This window comes from Scyliorhinus torazame, chromosome 3 (genome assembly GCF_047496885.1).
Source record: "Scyliorhinus torazame isolate Kashiwa2021f chromosome 3, sScyTor2.1, whole genome shotgun sequence".
Classification (NCBI taxonomy): domain Eukaryota; kingdom Metazoa; phylum Chordata; class Chondrichthyes; order Carcharhiniformes; family Scyliorhinidae; genus Scyliorhinus; species Scyliorhinus torazame.
The window spans coordinates 18872855-18885694 of record NC_092709.1 but is presented as its reverse complement, the minus strand read 5'-3'; the positions used below and the strand labels follow the sequence as shown (position 1 = coordinate 18885694).

The 12840-nt window shown below is 49.0% G+C and overlaps 1 protein-coding gene across 1 annotated transcript in view; it reads right to left on the bottom strand.

Moving 5' to 3' along the window:
* Nucleotides 1-1158: 1158 nt before the first annotated feature.
* Nucleotides 1159-12840, bottom strand: part of LOC140408320 (probable E3 ubiquitin-protein ligase HERC4) — an 80363-nt gene continuing 68681 nt past the window's right edge. Inside the window, exons 20-23 of the mRNA XM_072495354.1 lie at nt 10595-10680; nt 8005-8185; nt 5820-5919; nt 1159-4123 (exon numbers count right to left, since the gene is read on the bottom strand). Coding sequence (XP_072351455.1) covers nt 3903-4123; nt 5820-5919; nt 8005-8185; nt 10595-10680 — 588 coding nt within the window. The 3' untranslated portion in view covers nt 1159-3902. The remainder of the gene's footprint in view (nt 4124-5819; nt 5920-8004; nt 8186-10594; nt 10681-12840) is intronic.

Here is a 12840-nt window from a genome sequence, read left to right as displayed (position 1 = left end):
TACTCATTTTATTTTTATTTTTTTTACAAGTTCGGGGTGGGTTTATTTAATAAAATTTTACAGGAATATAATTCAGAACTTTGGACAGAAGGGGACTCCATACTTTCCGACACCAGAAGGCTTCACCTTCAACCAACAGGTTCCACTGGAGGAGCGTGTACGAGGGCCAAAGGGACCAAAACCATTTCCTCCATTTTTGTCAGCAGCAAACAAGGTAAGAGAAATGGTGGGTTGCACAGGTCGGCCGGCGTGGGTCGCGAAGGTCGGCAGGCGTGGGTCGTGAAGGTCGGCTGGGTTGGGTTCCGAAGGTTGGCCGGTTGGTAAAAATGTGTCCCCGGAAAAAAAGTTTGAAGAACACTGTTCCAAAGGCTTTCGACAAGGTCTCACATGGAGATTAATATGAAAAGTTAAAGCACATGGGATTACAGGTAGTGCCTTGAGGTGGATAAAAAGCTGGTTAACAGTCAGGAAGCAAAAGGTTGGAATAAATGGGTCTTTTTCTGATTGGCAGGCAGTGACTAGTGGGGTACCGCAGAACTAGGAGTCATAGATTGAAAATAAGGGGGAAACCTTCTAGGACAGAGGTGAGGAGAAATGTCTTCGCCCAGAGAGAGGTGAATCTGTAGAATTCACTATCATAGAAAGTAGTTGAGGCCAAAACATTGTGTAATTTCAAGAAGGAATTAGATATAGCTCTGTGGGAATAAAGGGATATGGGGGGGAAGACACGATCAAGGTATTGAACTTGATGATCGGCCATTATTATAATGAATAGCAGAGCAGGCTCGAAGGGCCAAATGGACTCCTCCTGCTTCTATGTTTTCATCCTTTCCATGTTTCTATGATATCTTTGTGGACTGTGGGAGGAAACCGGGGCACCCGGAAGAAACCCACACAGACATGGGGAGAAAGTGCAAACTCCACACAGTCACTCAAGACCGGAATCGAACCCGGGTCCCTGGCGCTGTGAGGCAGCAGTGCTAACCACTGTGCCGCCGTGTTGCCCAACAGACTTTAGTTTCCGTTCCACCCTTAAACCTGGCTGCCACAATGAAATTTCTTCAAAATAACTCAACTCTGACGCAATTCGGAATAAAAAAAATCAACAAATCATTTATTTTAATTACAAACATTGCAATAAAGTTCTGAAAAGGTGCTGACACATGAAAATAATTTACATTTGACAAATGCATTAGCAGCAACAATGCACCGTTTTAGATTCTTCATGCAACATTGGTAAAAATGGGCTCCCTGAACCGAATGAATACAAAGTCACATGCAGAATAAAGTTGCCGAATGGGCATATTATTGGCAATGTTGTTCACCACAGATAATATTTACATTAGGTGACGGATTATTTGGGAATCAAGAATCAAAATGAGGTAGAGGAGTAAAGGAATCTGAGAGAGTAAAAGCACAAATCAGTAAAAGTATCAACACAGGTTAATATGGTCAAAAGGCAAGTAAACCAAGAAGTAGGATGGACTGTAAAGTAGAGAAGATGTTCCAAACCTGGGTTCGGCCATACGAGCAATACAATATACAATCCTGGTCACATTAATGTAAATAGGATATAGAGGCAGGAGAGAAGGTATAAAAAATCTACAACTTGAAATGTGAGCTTGTAGGTAGGGGATGGACAAGCAGGGTGTTTTTTTTCCTTGCAAAGAGAAATCTGAGATATGTCCAAATGGTGATGTCACAGAGTGATCACAGGGCGAGGGTTTCCATTGTGCAAAGAAACAATCTTGGGAAATCATATAATTACCAAGAAGACAAACAGAAAATTCAGAAGAAACTTCTTCAGCCAAAGAGTGGTGAGAATCGGAAATTCTCGACCACACTGTGTAGCAAAGACGAATAGTAAGCATGTATTTCGGGGTGCTGGATAAGTATATGAGAGCGAGGGACGTTTGGGGGACCCCCAAGCTCACTTAGAGTACAGGGAACCCTTTCAAAGGGCGCCCCCATCTCCGAGGAACCGGTCTCATTGGCGGGTTCAGCTCCCATTGCTGAAAACATTGAAAGCTTTTCTCAGTGTGAGCTAGACTGTTGAGAAACTCCCCAAGGCCCCCCAAAAATGACCACGGGTGCGATCTAACGGCCATGTCGCACCCGACTCGCAAGTTTTACCCGGCTCGCTCTGCCTCGCGAGATCTAACGGGATCTCATGAGACACCTCAATTGGGCAGGGCGTAAATTTGCCTTTTCAAGTGTACAGTACAGCTCACTTGAATATGCTCTCGCCGGAGTTACCCAAGGTGCGGAATCTAATCCCGCGCCTTAGAGACCCCCGAGCGAGCACCGTTTAGCACTGATCTCCACAAACTGGGCAGGGTAGTACCCTAGCAACCGTGATGCCACCCGAGCAGTGACAGCCTAGAAATGCCAACTGGGTACCCTGGCAGTGTTATCCTGACACTTCCAGGGTACCCAGACGGCACTGTTACCCTGGCAGTGACATTTCCAGGGGTGCCAGTACCCGGGTGGCATTTTGCCCACACCGAGGATCGGGCCCGGGGGTGCCCCGCCCCTATGGGGTGGGGTTTTGGGGGTGTCTGTGACCCTCTTATAGGTGAGTCCGGGTGTTGGGGAGAGGGGGAGGAGAGGCATTCCTCGCCGAGGCCCCGAAATGAAGTAAGGTCCCGTTTAACAGCAAAGTCGTTCTCGGTGCTCGGGAAACACCCAGCTAAACGTGTCCAGGGTGCCCAGGTCTGGATCTCACCCAAAAAGCTGGCAGGAAACACCCCGTCAAACCCACCCAAAATGGCACTTTGTCATTTCTTTGCGAGAAATCACACCCTATAAATTTGCTCTAGTTATTACCGTCATCACGCAACCTTATCTTCTTTTCGTTCGGCCAAAGTTTAAAACATTGTCAAGTCAGAACGGCTGCTCAATATTTACCTCTCAAGTGCATGACACATTTCTCCCCCCCCGGGTTGTGCTCGTTCCATTGAGTTAGAGTATTCCCCCACAATGCAGAGTGCGGACTGGAGTATGGTGGCACAGTGGCTCTGCCACTGACCCAGTAATCCTGGATGACTATCCAGAGACAGGAGTTCAAATCCCCACCTCTGCAGCTTGGGAATTTAAATATTGTTCAACAAACCTGGAATTGAACAGTGAAGCGAGTGAATTATGGTGGAAGCCCATCTGGCTCACTGATGCCGTCTTTCCTGGCTCTGGCCTACATGTGGTCCCAGACTTACAGCACTGTGACTGACTCCTATCTGCCCTTTGAAATGGTGAGTTAGTTGCATTCCACAAAGTAGCTCACCACCGCGAATTAAAAATTTTATGTATGCGCGCATTCACTAGCTTAGTGTTCCAGGAGTCAAAGCAGTGCACAATCACAAGATGCTTTCTATGCTGCAATTATGGGCGGCACGGTAACACAGTGGTTAGCACTGTTGCTTCACAGCTCCCGGGTCCCATGTTCGATTCCCGGCTTGGGTCACTGTCTGTGCGGAGTCTGCACGCTCTCCCCGTGTCTGCGTGGGTTTCCTCCGGGTGCTCCGGTTTCCTCCCACAAGTCCCGAAAGATGTGCTGTTAGGTAATGTGGACATTCTGAATTCTCCCTCACAGGCACCGGAATGTGGCGACTAGGGGATTTTCACAGTAACTTCATTGCAGTGTTAATGCAAGCCTACTTGTGACAATAAAGATTATTATTATTATTATTATGCTCAAATGCATTTATTTTCAACAGTCGGATTTTGTTAGTCATAAATAAAGACAGAGAAAGCTGGAAAAGCTCAGCTGGTCTGGCAGCATCCGAGGAGAGAGTAACTGAGTTAACGTTTCAAGTCTGTTCAACTCTTCGAAGTTCCCCATTTGACTGAGTTTTCTTAGTCAATGGGCAACATTTCTCAGACTAAATAAGCACATTCTCTAAACGTCATAGTTCTTGTGCATTGAACTCTTCGCCGGACTCAATCGCATGAAGCAACTTCTCTCTCAGTATTTCGATGTTGCTGTAGTTGGGAAGGTCCAGGCTCCTGGAACAGGTGTAGGCGCGAGGATATGAGGAATCCGGTTCACTGCTCCTGGTGTTTATGATGGCAATCTGGAAATTCTGAATGCCTCCCACTGGGAGTCTGTCGCTTCCCGACAGAAAGGCTGAGAATGGGAAAAGAACAGACACTGAAATAAAAGTCCGATTCAGAACAATCAGGATAGATTTCTGTGTCAGCAACCTGTCCTCAACAGCCACCAAGTCTGCCCGGCAGCTTCTGCACTCACTCCCGCACCTTTAACTGTGTTTGCTGTGGGTGGGCTCGAAGTTGCTGCACAAAGTCAAATAATTTCAGGACCCCAAAATCTACTTTAACTGCTCCATTTGGTTCAACATTCCTATCTTTAAAACTGAATTTGGCCCCAAAAACAGCAGCAAGAAATGCCAGAAAACCATTTAAAACTGATGAAATATCATGGGCGGGTTTCTCCATCGGCCGACTTGATTGAGCGGAGAATCAGTCGTGAGGCCTAAAACCGAGGCTGGTGCATGCTCCAGTGCCTCGACCGCGGCGTCAATACGTTCCACTCCGCACGTACAGGAAACACCGTTCACCTATCATTAGCGGACCTGGCCTGGTATTCTCCAGGGCCTCCGTGATGCTCCGCTCCACTGGGGGGGGAATTCCCGATGGGGAGGTTCACATGGTGAACAGCACCACGCAAAACAATAAACTGGGATGTGTAAATTGCGAAAGACCAACGATAAATGGTTCATGTTTAAACATTCAAGACCATCTCATCCATAAGCCACAACAGCCAACAACATATTACAGCAGAAACTGCTTCCACGGGCAGGAGGTCCTGTAATCCGCGGACATACAGGGCGGGTTTCTCAGATCCTGAGGCTAAGTGTTGATGCCGTCGGAAACCCCATCGCGTTTCACGCCGGTGTCAACATGGCCTCAGGATCAGCAATTCTGGCCCCTACAGGGGGCCCAGCACGGCACTGGAGCGACCAACGCTGCTCCAGCTGCTGGTCCCGGCATCAACTGGGCGCTGCGGGGTCCACGCATGTGCAGTGGCTCCCTTCTGCGTGCCGGCTCCGACGCAACATGGCGTGGGGCTAAAGGGTCCGGCGCGGAAGAAAGGAGGCCCCCAGCCCGAGAGGCCAGCCCGCCGATTGGTGGGCCTGATCGCGGGCCTGGCCACAACGGAGGCTCCCCCCCCCCCCCCCAGGGGCGATCCCCCCCACAGGCTGCACTCGGACCCCTCCACGCCGGGCTCCCGCCGGCTGAGAGCAGATCAGAACGGCACCGGCGGGTCTCAGGCTTTTTCTAATGGCAGCTCCGCCCATCCCGGCCAATGCCCCGGCGGCGGGGCGGCGTGGCGCGATTCGCGCCGGTCGCGGGGATTCTCCGGCCCGGCCCCGGGCTGAGAGAATCCCGCATGCATTTTGGATAATTGACAAGAGATCCAGAGGGGAGGTGGGGAGAATTTGCTGTTGCAACGAGTCGTTACAATCTGGGATGCACTGGTTGGAAGGATGTTGGAAGGTGATTCAGTGACAACATTAAAAGGAGGGCGTATAAAGGCTTGAAAAGGGAAAGAGCTTTGAAAAAGGAGTACGAGAATGGGGCTAATTGGATAGCTCTTTCAAAGAGCTGGCACGAAGGACTGCTGAATGGCTTCTTTTTGTCCTTAAAATTTCTATAATTGTTTTGCCATCTTGAGGTCTATCCACCTTGGGTGATAAAATGAATAATCTCAGTTGTGCAAAACAACAACATCCTCGGTCAGGTAATGGACAGGTTAAGATGCACAAAAGTTATATCCATGAAAACACACTGAGCTTACTCACCCAAAAAACGCTTTTTCTTCTCCTCTTCTAGGTTTCTAAAGACTTCCCAAAAATTCCTGACTGCTTTGTCAGTTTGTGTGTAGCCATCATAACCTGCATTCTACAGGTATAAAACATAGATTAATAAAGATTAGCTTGCATTCTCTTGACCTGAGATGGCTGAGTGATGATCTAATTGAGATATTCAAAATGATTTAAAATGACGACGCAGATCCTGAACTGAGGGGCCCAATGTTAAATTAGAGCAAGGCCATTAGTGAGTGATGTCAGGAAGGGGTTTCACACACACAGTGCTGTGGTAATCTGGAACACACGACGGTGGCTATGGTGCAGGCTCAATTGTAATTTTAGATTGAAATCAATAGATTTGTCTTGGGAAAGGTTATCTCAGAATGTAAAGCAAATTGCTTCAATCAGAATGCAGGTATAGATAAGCCATGATCTAATTAAATGGTGGAAAAGAGATGAGGAGCTGAGTGATCGCTTCCTGTTACGCCCCCGCTCCACTGTAGTTCCCACTGAAGCTGGGGGCGGAATTCAATGAAAAAGTTCCTAAGTTCATTTGTGGCGGGTTTTACAGGGGATTTCCCGCCGGATCTGCCAGCGAGTTCCCCGCTGCTGTCCAATGACACAGAGGGTGCGATCTTCCCAAAAGGGGAACAAAGTCCCCGAGGGAACGCATTTAGCCGCGTGTTTCCCGGCGCTCCCAGTGGTGTGGTGGGGCCTTGGCAGTGCCAAGCTGGTGCCACTACCAGGATGCCAGGCTGGCAGTTCCAGGGCAGCACCCTGCCCAACGGGCAAGCAGCTGGGGGTCTCCGATCCCCTTGGTGACCCTTTCCACAAGTGCCGTTCCCTTTGTGGGCACCAGCACCAAAGGGCACTCGCCCGAGGTCCCCGAGGCAAAGCGATTGAATCGCAAAGCCTCAGTTACTCAGCAATCTGCACATTAGAGTAAGGCTTATTGCCTCGCTCTAATGTGCAGATTTGCCAAAAGGTGATCCGCCTATTGTGGGCAGGATTCACCTTGCAACATCGATGTTGCGAGCCGGGTAGATCCCGGGAGTGGGGTATCCCGGCTTCAACAGTCAGCAACACAGTGGCGAGCTGCTTTTCTGGCGCAGCGTGGCTGGAGGATCACTTTTTTGGCCCGTGGGGGAGCTTCTCACCGGGTAAGCAGTGGAGAGCTGAACGTAGAGATCAGGCCGCCATTTTGAAAGGGTGTCCTGATCTCGAAGTGAGCTTGTGGGGCCTCCCACCCATGGGCAATGTTACCCCCACACACAGATGGGCACTACCCCACACCCCCCTGAAGTGAGGACAGCTTTTATTGGGTCCATGGAGGTACCCCTCTTCAGGCCCCCCCCCAATGCCTCCTTACAGGCACCCCCACTCGAGAACCCCCACCCACCACCCCGCAACCTCCCAGAGGCCCCTACTTATCTGCCATTCACCACACTTCAACTCTGCCCTCCTTTCATGGGTATGCCCCCCCCCCCACAGGCCCTGACCCTTGGCAGTGCCACCCTGGCACCTGGGCACCATTGCACTGCCACCCTGGCACCCAGGCAGTGCTCCTGCCAGCTTGGCTGTGCCATCAGGCACCTTAGCAGTGCCAGAATGGCAGTGCCAAGGGGTCTGCGTTCCAGGGGGAGGACCAGGGGGACATCCTTCACTGTCGCTGACCACCCAGGGGCCTCCGATGGCCTGGGAGACCTCCCCGGGTGGTGTTCCACCGGGTCCACCTTTGTGTGAACCAGCACTGAATGGCACCTGGCTGGGGAGGCCGGTAGATCCCGGGTCAGCGCGTTATGTAGGTTTAAACCCTACTTAGGCGTGCACCGTTCGGTCAGGCTTTAGTCATTATTCCGATACCGACGCCTCGCGGTCCTTGGATAGATCCCGTGAGGAGTGAAGGCTGCTGGGAAGCCTGCGAGGGGCCTCTCTCGGCATCTACTCGAGTGAGAGCTCAACCCAGCCGGTAGATCGCACCCCCATGTCTGATCAAATTCCACGTAAAAAATTGAATGGGCTTTGGTTAAAATTATCCCCGGGGATTTTAATAAAGGTTTGATGTGGTTTGGAGTTATGGATTATTGTTTAATGTGCTGTGACACTCCATTCATTTCCTGTACAGACAGAAAGTGTCAAGGACTTTGAGAGGTAAATGTGCAACACAGCTCCAGACCTTTTCCAGCAGATCCCACTCATAATCGGCGTTTCCATGGATAAGGTCTCTCAGTTCTTCAGGTCGGAATACATCCACGACTGGCAGTGCCGAATTCCTGAAACCTCGTGCAAAGGCTTCAAATTGTTTCTTCACGGAAGTGTTAAGTTTATAATCCACATAAGCATCAACGTACTGTTTCCTGTTTGAAAACGAGTTAGAGAGTTAAAAACTGCGTAACTCACACGTGACACCTCAATTTGATCATTCCTCGAACAATTTAAATTTAAGGAAATACAAGACAATCTCCATTAATTGATTTTTTTAAAAAAATCGACAGAATGAAAAGAGTTCATATTCGACCTTATCTATCACACTGCCACGGTTTCCTGCGAAGTAGAGTTGGGATGGACAGCATGCAGCCTTTCAATAGCTTAAACCGGCAGAGTGAAGTTACTGCTCCAATCGAACTGTTACCAATGACACATTATTCTTATCAGATTCATGGAGCCACAATCATATATTGCGCTGCCACTGCCACCCCCTTCCCACACCACCACCCCTTGTCCTAGCAACCGCGCCCCCCCCCCCCCCCCGACCCCCCAAAATAGTGGATCTTCTTTCAGTAAACCAGCTATGGTAGTTTCTTAGTTAAATCATCGTGAGACCATGGGCTCAACATGGAAATTTGAGGATTTTTTGTTATGTTCTCTGTTGTGGCTGTGGAAAGATGCACACAGAACATCTAGTTCTTTGACTAATAATATTGTTTAATAATGAAGTGAGCACGTGGAAAGATAACTGATGAACCATCATGCAGATGGTAACGAATAATTGACCTCTCCTGGACCTACTTTTAATGCGACTGTCCTCTAGTACACCTTACTGCCAACTGCCGTATCTCTAGTGCCACATAGTGTATCTCTACTGCCACCTGCTGTTCGGAGGTCATGCAGCTAACTACATACATGCATGCGTATATGCGTGTCACCACATTTTTAACTGCTTTAAACAAATATTTAGGAATGAAAAGTTTGTGCCAGTAAAAGTGACCGCGATGTGTGGTCATTTGTTGGTCAAACGGATTCACTAATGTGGCGTAGGAAGGAAACCTTTCATCCTTACCCAGTCTGGCCTGTAACGTGACTCCAGTCAGACACCAAGGGCGGGGTTTTCCTGTCCCGACTGCTGCCGGGATTCACCGATCCTGCCGAAAGTTAGTTGACCTTTGGTTGGACCGCTGCATTCTCTGCGGTATGTCCCACCACGGTGTGGTCAAAACATCTTGGCCCAAGACTGAGGAACAAATTCTTATGAGATAAAGGCGGCATGGCGGCACAGCGGTTGGCACTGCTGCCTCACAGGGCAAGAGACCCGGATTTGATTCCGGCCTTGGGTCACCGTCTGTGTAAAGATTACATTTTCTCCCCGTGACTGCGTGAGCTTCCTTCGGATGCTCCAGTTTCCTCCCACTGTCCAGAGAATAAAGATTTTAAAAAAAATTAATTTACAGGTTGTGGGCTGGTTAGGCCAGCATTTATTGCCCATCTCTAGTTGTCCTTCAGAAGATGATGGTGAGATGTGTAGGTTAGATGGATTGGCCATGATAAATTGCCCCTTAGCGTCCAAAGGTTACATGGGATTATGGGGTTACAGGGACAGGGCTAACACGAGAATCTCAAAGTATCAAGTTGGACTCACCTTCTCAAAATTATTTAACTAAGAAACTATCAGAGCCTGTTTCCGAAAGAAGATCCACTATTTCGGAGGGTCGAGGGCTAGGTAGTGTGCTGTTTCACAGGGTCGGTGTACACTCGATGGGCCGAATGGTCCCCTTCTGCACTGTAGGGATTCTATGATTCAATGAAAGGTACCAAGGTGTAGACTGAAGGGGTGACTTCTGTTTCTAAGACTCGTAACTCTGAAGTCATCCAACAAGTCACTCAATTTGATCAAACCGATGCAAAGAATAAGGTAACGTTAGCAAATATGTTAACAGCCCGTCAAGTGTGGCTCCTGATTAATCATAGAATCATACAACACAGAAACTCATCCCATCAGTGCTGGTTATTTGAAAGAACTACCTCATCTGTCTCACGTCCAACCCTCTTTGCCCATAACCTTGCAATTTATTTCCCTTTAAATATCTATTGTAATACTGATATTTTTAAAAATTGTCTCTTTGTAAATCTTCAGTAAATCTCCTTAAAATACATGCCGCAGTATATGTATAGAAACATAGTGAAATAGGAGCAGGAGGGAGGCCATTCGGCCCTTCTAGCCTGCTCCCCCATTCATGATGACCATGGCTGATCATCCAGCTCAATAGCCTAATCCCGCTTTCCCCTCATATCCTTTGATCCCCTTCGCCCCAAGTGCTGTATCTAACTGCTTCTTGCAACGATACCAACAGACAAGACATATCCTTCAGGCAATGTGCAATACCGAGTTATGTAACTATCCTGAATTGATACATGACACTAGAAGCCATAACACATGATGCTAAGGTCGAGATATCTACAATTTATTTAACATTATTATAAATGCAGCTCTGGTCAACGAATAAATTAATTCAGAAATAATTGAACAGTTTATATTAATGAACATTTACCTATTATGCTTTTGAACTGGGATTTCGCTACCGTTTGGAATGAGATCCTGGTAAATTGTGTCTCCATCAGCTGTTTGTCTGGGTATCTGCAAAATCAATGGTTTGGGCTGTCTATAGTTTGCAACCACATTCTACAATAAGTTCAAACTTCATCACATTTACCTTTTAATTTAAAAACGCAATTCATATTAATCCAATCAACTCATTTAGGCTCTTTGAGCACTGATTTTGTTTCTCCGCGATTAGTTCTCCCTGGGGGTTGGGAACGGGGCGATGCTGAAGATAAAATGCAGGGTACATCGACTCCTCTTTTCTCCAGACCCTCTTCTTAGTCAACTGAGCAATTCATTTCTCCTCATCTCTTCCAGTGAGCTCTGAAAGTTTAGCCTCTGGAGGTCCCAACCATCAACAGTTGTCTCCCAGTTGTCAGCGTTGTTGTCTGCCATCTTTTTTAAAACCTTCCATGGGTTCCGGGCCTCGTTAGCAAGGCCAGCATTTTTTGCCCAACACTAATTGCCCTTGGGAAGGTGGTGGTGAGCTGCCTTCTTGAACCACTGAAGTTCATGTGGTTTAGAGCTCCCCAGAATTGTCAGGAAGCACATTCCAGGATTTAACCCAGAGACTGCCAGGTCTGCGCGGAGTGTAAACCGCACTTCTACCGGCCAGACCATGCGCGCCTGGTGAAGGCCTCCCGCCCCTTTGAATGCCTCAGCGTGGACTTCAAAGGGCCCCACCCCTCCACCGACCGCAACACGTACTTTCTTAACGTGGTCGACGAGTATTCCCGATTCCCCTTCGCCGTCCCATGCCCCGATATGACGTCTGCCACCTTTATCAAAGCCCTCAACACCATCTTCACTCTGTTCGGTTTCCCCGCCTACGTCCACAGCGACCGGGGATCCTCATTTTTGAGCGATGAGCTGCGCCAGTACCTGCTCAACAGGGGCATTGCCTCGAGAGGGACGACCAGCTACAACCCCAGGGGAAACGGGCAGGTGGAGCGGGAGAATGGGACGGTCTGCAGGGCTGTCCAGCTGGCCCTACGGTCCAGAAATCTCCCGGCCTCCCGCTGGCAGGAGGTCCTCCCCGTCACACTTCACTCCATTCGGTCACTCCTGTGCACCGCGACTAATGAAATCCCCCATGAACGTCTCTTTGCCTTCCCCAGGAAGTCCACCTCCGGGGTTTCGCTCCCAACGTGGCTGGCAGCTCCAGGACCCTTTCTCCTCCACAAGCACGTGCGGCTCCACAAGGTGTACCCGTTGGTTGAGAGGGTACAGCTACTCCACCCAAACCCGCAGTACGCCTACGTAGCCGCCAAGACACTGTCTCCCTCAGGGACCTGGCACCAGCTGGGTCCCCACACCCTGCCCCGGCGCCACCCTCCCTCCCCCCAGCGCACCCCACCACAGCCCCCACTCCAGGACAACCCGTCTTCCCCTTGCTCCCACCCGGGGATGAAGAGGATTTCGACACACTCCCGGAGTCACCGAAGACCAAGCCGACGCCTGAGTCGCCACCAGCACTGCGGCGCTCTCAACGACAGATCAAGGCACCCGATTGTCTAAATTTGTAACATTCTCTGTAATTTTAAAACCAATCTGTATGTCTATAGTTTTCCACCACCCCCGCTGGACTCATTTTGAACAGGGGGTGAATGTGGTAGTCACCTCTGTTGTATTATATTGTATATATGGGTATTACGGTATGGCCCCTGTACTACAGGTACGGGGGTAGATCCCTGCTTGCTGGCTCCGCCCAGTAGGCGGAGTATAAATGTGTGTGCTCTCCGAACAGCAGCCATTTCATCAGCTGCTGTAGGAGGCCACACATCTGTGTAATAAAGCCTCGATTACATTCTACCCTCGTCTTGTCATAATTGATAGTGCATCACCTTGTAGCAGAATGTGGATGTCCAGCAGGTTGTGCTCCAATGGCTAGTTCACTGTTCAAAAAGACTTTGGGTATACTGCCATCATCCATCCAATGGGGAAATAATTGAAGGTGTCCCCCAATGTGCAGAGGATCAGTAGAATTACCATTTACATGTAAGCACGATTCATCACTGGAGTGTGAATACATTCATTTCCCTTAATCCTACATTACCAGACAAAACAAACAGGTCAAAATAGGATATTCTTTCTTTTGAAGATCATTAACAAACCGGCTGCAATCTCACACCCTCCCCTGCCTCAGCACCTGCCACAGGATCACAACCAACAAAGCTTTTGAGTTCAATTTGTTTC